This window comes from Nelumbo lutea, chromosome 5 (genome assembly GCF_056320005.1).
Source record: "Nelumbo lutea isolate HS-2025 chromosome 5, American lotus-T2T, whole genome shotgun sequence".
NCBI lineage: Eukaryota > Viridiplantae > Streptophyta > Magnoliopsida > Proteales > Nelumbonaceae > Nelumbo > Nelumbo lutea.
Genome location: NC_142688.1, coordinates 20,619,579 through 20,625,734, shown reverse-complemented (window position 1 = coordinate 20,625,734; position 6,156 = coordinate 20,619,579). Strand labels below are relative to the sequence as shown.

The 6,156-nt window shown below is 38.5% G+C and overlaps 1 protein-coding gene across 1 annotated transcript; it reads left to right on the top strand.

Annotated features, from left to right (window-relative positions):
• Positions 1-285: 285 nt before the first annotated feature.
• On the top strand, positions 286-4,398 carry LOC148850851 (pfkB-like carbohydrate kinase family protein). Its single transcript, XM_088947189.1, has 8 exons — positions 286-714; positions 1,481-1,744; positions 1,846-1,917; positions 2,075-2,113; positions 2,695-2,802; positions 2,898-2,995; positions 3,410-3,521; positions 3,881-4,398. The coding sequence occupies exons 1-8, from the start codon at positions 559-561 to the stop codon at positions 4,127-4,129; spliced, it is 1,098 nt and encodes a 365-aa protein (XP_088803315.1). The 5' UTR covers positions 286-558; the 3' UTR covers positions 4,130-4,398.
• The last annotated feature ends 1,758 nt before the right edge of the window (positions 4,399-6,156 follow it).

Genomic DNA, 6,156 nt, shown 5'->3' with positions numbered 1-6,156 from the left:
TGGGTTCGAGTTGGGTGAGCTGTATATTTTTATGGGTTGGGTGAACTGTGAGCGACTTCGGATCGAGTTTGAACTCTCACTTCAAAGTTTGAAGTGAGACAAATCCGTGCCTCTCAAAACAAGACGACAATACATGCAATGATGCAAAGGGATCTATCAAAGTTATATGTTTGGTTAGATGGAAAGGGAAAGTGGAAAGAAAATTCTTTTAAAAGAAAATTTGTGGTGGATTATCCCTATTGGATGGGTAGTTTCGAATTGGCCACGCCAGCATCACTCTTCAACGTGGCTGAAATAGGATACATCATACATCCCGTTGCCTACTTGACTCTGCTACTAGGAAAAAAAAGATGGTACCCATACCACTACTGCAGTAGCACGTGTACGTGTTTTACGGGGCAAATCGTTATATTCTTCTTCAATGCAGGGTAATTTTGGTATGGAAGTAGTCACCCCGGAGGTGATGCGACTCGATGTATTATAATATAAAGCAAGAGAGTTCGGCGAGGGCAACTGAGCTGAGACTGAGGGAGCTTGCTCTGAAATCTTGGAGGAGATATGGGAGCAGAAGTACTACCATTCCCCCTGCCCAAGAAGCAGGGGCAGGCTCCTCTCATCCTAGGACTCCAACCATCTGCCCTTGTTGATCATGTTGCCAAGGTAGATTGTTCTTTGCTCGATCAAATCCCTGGAGAGAGAGGTGGCTCTCAACCAGTAAGCCCAAAATCCTCACTACCCATCTCTGGGAATTTTGTTTAATTGCTATGTATTTCATGGGTTCGAACCGTCATAATTTGATATATATGCTTTTGCCCTTTTTGGGTGTCTCTTATATGTTTTATATATTTGTGGAAGATTTTGACCTTTTGGTACTTCAAGTCAGACGGTAGCGATCCTTAATAATTAAAATAACACAGCCTCTAAATTCTTCTGTCGGCATTGGATTGGAGCGTCTCATAATAATTTTACACTGATTCTTTTTTTTTTCCTATTCTTTATTTTCAGTTTGTACAAGTTCTATATTGTACATATGGTTTGGAATTTATCTTCCTATTGTACTTCTATCGATAACAAGTTTTGAGCCTCAATTTTTCAGAGCCATCAAGATTCAAGACCCCTTTTTCAGTAATTCCTTTACTAGATTTACCATGCCCAAGTTTAGTTCACTATCGCATTTTGATTCTTATTATGTAGTTGTAGTTTATGGGTTTAAAGGGAATCTTTCGATTGCAATTTCCAAATTGATGTTTTTGGCTTTCTTTTCTTCCTTTTTGGTTTGCCTTTTCTCTTGGAGATTGATAATAATACTTTGAGGGGGAGGGAGGGTTGTGAAAGGACGAAGGGAGACTACGTTAATAACAGAGAATAGCTTTTGCTCTCTCTTTATATGCATTTATCGTCAATGATGCAGAGGGTTTAAGAAGATAAAATTTGCTATGTTTCATAAGAATTGGTAAATTTCCTTTCTTTTCCTGGATAGGTTGGAATTGAGGAACTGCAACATTTACTGAATGAGCTGAAAACCCACATCCTCCCGTCTCCTGATGACCCATCTCCTATGAAGACAATAGCCGGTGGTAGTGTTGCTAATACAATCCGAGGTCTAACTGCAGGATTTGGGATCACATCTGGAATAATTGGGGCATATGCTGATGATGAGCAAGGCCGCCTGTTTGTACATAACATGACCTATAATGGAGTGAACCTCTCGGGGTTGAAGATGAAGCAGGGGCCCACCGCCCAGGTGAGTTGCATGTCGACAAGTCTTGATTAATCCGGTTGAAGTTTTTGCTTCTTGGAAATGTCTCTCAATTGTTAACTCTACTAATTAACTATTCACCACAGTGTGCATGCTTGGTTGATGCCTTCGGCAACCGCACAATGAGGCCATGCCTATCAAATGCTGTTAAACTTCAGGTGCCTTGTTTCTTTTATAATTTGTCTTTTGGGTCTTCAAAGATAGGTTTACTGATCAGCAACATGGATAAGTAGATGAAAATGATAAAAGGTTTTGTTGGCTGAAGAAAATTGCGGGGAATGTGTTTCTCATCTTGTTTCTTGGCCTATGTTTCAGGCTGATGAATTAACTAGAGAGGATTTTAGAGACTCCAAGGTGATGCGTTTCTTACTTGAGCAAAACATTTACAGATCGATTTTGAAAATCTAATGATTTTCTTCTTCTTTCCTTATTAAATTTTACTTTATTTTGCAAGTAAAATAGTTCATATAATCTAATATAGCTATTATTTGTTGTGCCTGTGTGTAAGTAGAATGGTATAAGATGTTTTTGCCAGGTATAAGTCTACAACCAACCATTCTTGTGTATGATTGCATCCAATGAGAATTCATGGGTGCAAGATCAACCAATTTATCCATCAAAAAACAAAAGATCAACCCAAGTTGATCTATTACATTTCTTTGTGATGGTAAAAGAGATTCATAAAGGTTCATCTAAATATCTTTAGATTTGAGGTAATTGCATAACTAGGCAGTCTTCAACCATAAGATTGCCAAGGTGAGATCCATCATTACAGATAGCAAGCTCATGAAGGACTGCACACATGCATATGATATTCTATTTATACTTGGTGTGCCATATGGTACTGAAAATATAAATATATCCTAATTAGGAGTTACTTATGCTTAATTGCCTATTGCAAGTTCTGCTGATTATTAACTGATGTTAATTCACAGTGGTTAGTAATGAGGTATGCAGTACACAATTTAGAAGTTATTCGTGCAGCAATTAGGATTGCCAAACAAGAAGGAGTTTGCATCTCCTTGGATTTGGCCAGTTTTGAGGTAATCTAACCCTTTTTTTCTTGCAAGTGTCAATGCCCAAGCTATCAAATGGAGTAGTTAATCTTATCTGTTTTGAAATATTTAACTATGGGCAGATGGTCCGAAACTTCAAGTCTCCCCTTCTAGAATTACTGGAATCTGGGGATATTGACCTCTGCTTTGCCAATGAAGATGAAGCCAAAGAGCTGCTAAGGTGAGGCGGGCCACTTGATTATTTTTAGTTTATAAAAATCATAGCCTGTCAAAAATTTCTTTATTTCATTGTTCAGAGGTTGGCTGACTCTAGTCACATAATATTCATGAGTGAATATTGGCTTATGAGATCATGTATAAAAGTGTACAATAAAGATCTTATGGTAGGAACCCACCTTGCTAGATCATACTTATTGATGGTTTGGTCCCGTGTTGTCAGACTTGGACTGGACAGAACCAGAAGGCTGATTGGGTCACAGTTTTACTGATTAACCGGGCAGTTGGATATTCCAACCCGTGAAAACCATCAAAATTACTGGGACCTGGAAGATTCAACTGCCCAGTCTTGTCCAAGTATGGGAATATTGGATTGGTCATTTTATATTCACTAACTGTAATTCTTGAATCATCTTAGAGGTGAACAAAACACTGATCCTGAGGCAGCTTTGAATTTTCTTGCCAAACATTGCCAATGGGCTGTTGTGACACTAGGCTCTAATGGATGCATAGCGAAGCATGGAAAAGAGGTAAGGGCAAATGCATCAGTATTTAATCAATAGCATATAGCATCAAATGCACAAGGACAGCTATTCCTCCAAGAAACAAGGCATGCATGGATTTTTTTTCCCATTGACATGCATCTTTGTGTACTTGTGGTTAGCTTTATTTTTATATGTTCCCCAGCTTGTGTTGCCTTTCCTAAGCACTTGTGAAAGGCATACACAATGCATGCGAGGCAGCATGTTAGGTGTTGAGCAATTCATCATTGCGCTTTTGTGTTGGTAAGCAAAGAGAGCAAGAATGTAACGCAAGTATGATATCTTTGTCACTGTTTTCTTTTCTTTCCATTTCATTCCTTTTCTGATTTTTTATTACCATCTTTCAGGTAGTAAGAGTTCCAGCTATTGGAGAAATGAAAGCAATTGATGCCACTGGAGCTGGAGACCTCTTTGCAAGCGGGTTCTTATATGGATTGGTAAAGGGACTGCCCCTTGAGGAATGCTGCAAAATAGGTTCCTGCAGTGGCGGGACTGTGATTCGTTCTCTTGGGGGAGAAGTCACACCAGAGAATTGGCAGTGGATGTACAAGCATATGAAGGTCAAAGGCCTCCTTGTTCCTGAAATCTGTCAATAACAGGCCTGTTGGTGGTTGTCAATCTTGCAGTCTAAGGGCAGCTGAAAGTGAGTTGCATTTTGGGGCAGTTTAGTATTTTATCTGAGACTACTCTTTGGCCTGGGAGTGAGTTCTGACAGGGAAATTTCGAGGCTTAATTATAAAGTTTCTACCTTTTCTATGCAACTTTTTATGCTTTTATTTGAACTAACTACCGAATTGTTTAACAGATGAACACGATTGTTCACTGCCTAGATTTGTGAATACTAAGTTTCTTAACCATTGTTGCATCCGCCCGCAGATGTAAAGATCGTAATTTGGATCATTGACAGTTAATGATCTATAGGCTTAGCTAGTTCCGTTGTCTTTTTTCCCAACCATAGGCTAGCTAGCTAGCTCAACTATATTGATTCGTTAAATTTTGAAGGTCAAGTTGCCAAGTTCACAGGTTTATTAGCCATTTTCATGAATATGAACCTAGTGATTTCCGTATTTTTCATTTCCATAAGCAATTTAAATGTATGATACACACCGATAGATTATGATATTTTCAACTTTGGTTTAAAGTATTGATATGCTCATATAATCATTACAGAATTATTGTACCGTAGACCCAATTCAAAGTGTTCAATGTATCAATGACCCTGAAAGCTGATATTTTGAACCTCTGTTTGTTTTTTTTTTTTTTGAAAAAAGATATTTTGAACCTTGAGTTTGACTTCATTTAACTCGTAGTAGTTGTTTGGTACTTGGTCTTTTCAAGTTTGGAACTATGGCATTTGAACTGTAAGGGAAACTCCTGTTCACACTTCCTAATAGGCTTTTATAGGCCCCAGCCTTCTTCTATAATAACCTCAATGCAAGGTAGGTGGAAATAGGTAATGGGACTCGAACCCGGTTCAGTAGGACTATCCAGCTAATAAACCAACTAAGCCACCAGCCCACCAGTCATACAACTTTTGAATTATCATCATTCACATTCGTTTAATAAATTTGGCATTAACATCAATTGGTTCATTTTAATGACATAAAAGTTGACACCTTGGTGCTTTCAAGCTAGAATCTTCAGTTTGAATCACGACGTTTTAACTTTTAATTATAAGACGTTTCAACATAATTTCAAACATGTAGATACCATTAGGCGCCATATAGGACAAATGAAGTAGAAAGACCTCCAATTATAAGAAGCATCATCAAATGCACCCATATACAAAACTACGAATAATAAGCTTTCCAATGTAAAGTTTAATCTTCGAGCTTATATGTTCTTGAAGGTCAAGGTTAAAGCACTTGCAAAATAAGAATACAACACCACAATACCAAATACCACCTTAATTACTTGAAACTCCGTTCACCTTGCAAAATAAGCTGAACGTGGAAGGACTATTTGACATGGATGTCAATGGAAGAGATGACCATGGTATAGAGAAGTTAAGCATTGTTTGTTTGTCCAACTACAGATCATAAGAAAGAAATCTTTCTCAGAAGAAAAGGATAGCTGCAATGTGAGTGGGTGGCAATCATCCATTTTTGCAGCCTTATTGACCGGTGATTGGAGTCTATCATAAAGGTTTTATAAATCCATCCATGATCTTTTCAGTTAGAACTACACATGCTACACATATGAGAAAACTTTGGCTGCCCACATTCGACAGCACATATTAGTTCACCATTCAATGCATCTAAGTACCAATACTGTTACAAGAACTGTGTGAACTAACATGTCATGTTCTCATGGGGAAAGAACCTGCTGTTGAATTTAGACAGCCAAGCTTTTTAATACAAATAGCAGCTTTCAAGAAAGCTCTTCACCACAAAGTGTCAACCAGCCGGTTGTTAAGGTCTCCTGCAGTCCTGCTGGTTGTAAGTCGTAACAGATACTTGGGATTGAATCCTGCCTACGTTGTTGGGGAGGGGGTTTAGGGTCTGGGGGATGGACTATCCCCTGTTGTGTAACCTCATGGAGCAAAAAATAGAAAGCTCTTCACCAGCTCTATTATGATTATCAGTGTTTTCAAAACTGGGATCAGGCAGTCTGACCAAAAAAA

Bases quoted from the DNA above. Each gene is read 5' to 3' on its own strand.
- LOC148850851 (XM_088947189.1), top strand. From the start codon at position 559: ATGGGAGCAGAAGTACTACCATTCCCCCTGCCCAAGAAGCAGGGGCAG. The intron at 2,114-2,694 runs GTGATGCGTTTC...GTTAATTCACAG, and splicing joins AGGATTTTAGAGACTCCAAG to TGGTTAGTAATGAGGTATGC. The intron at 2,803-2,897 runs GTAATCTAACCC...AACTATGGGCAG, and splicing joins TGGATTTGGCCAGTTTTGAG to ATGGTCCGAAACTTCAAGTC.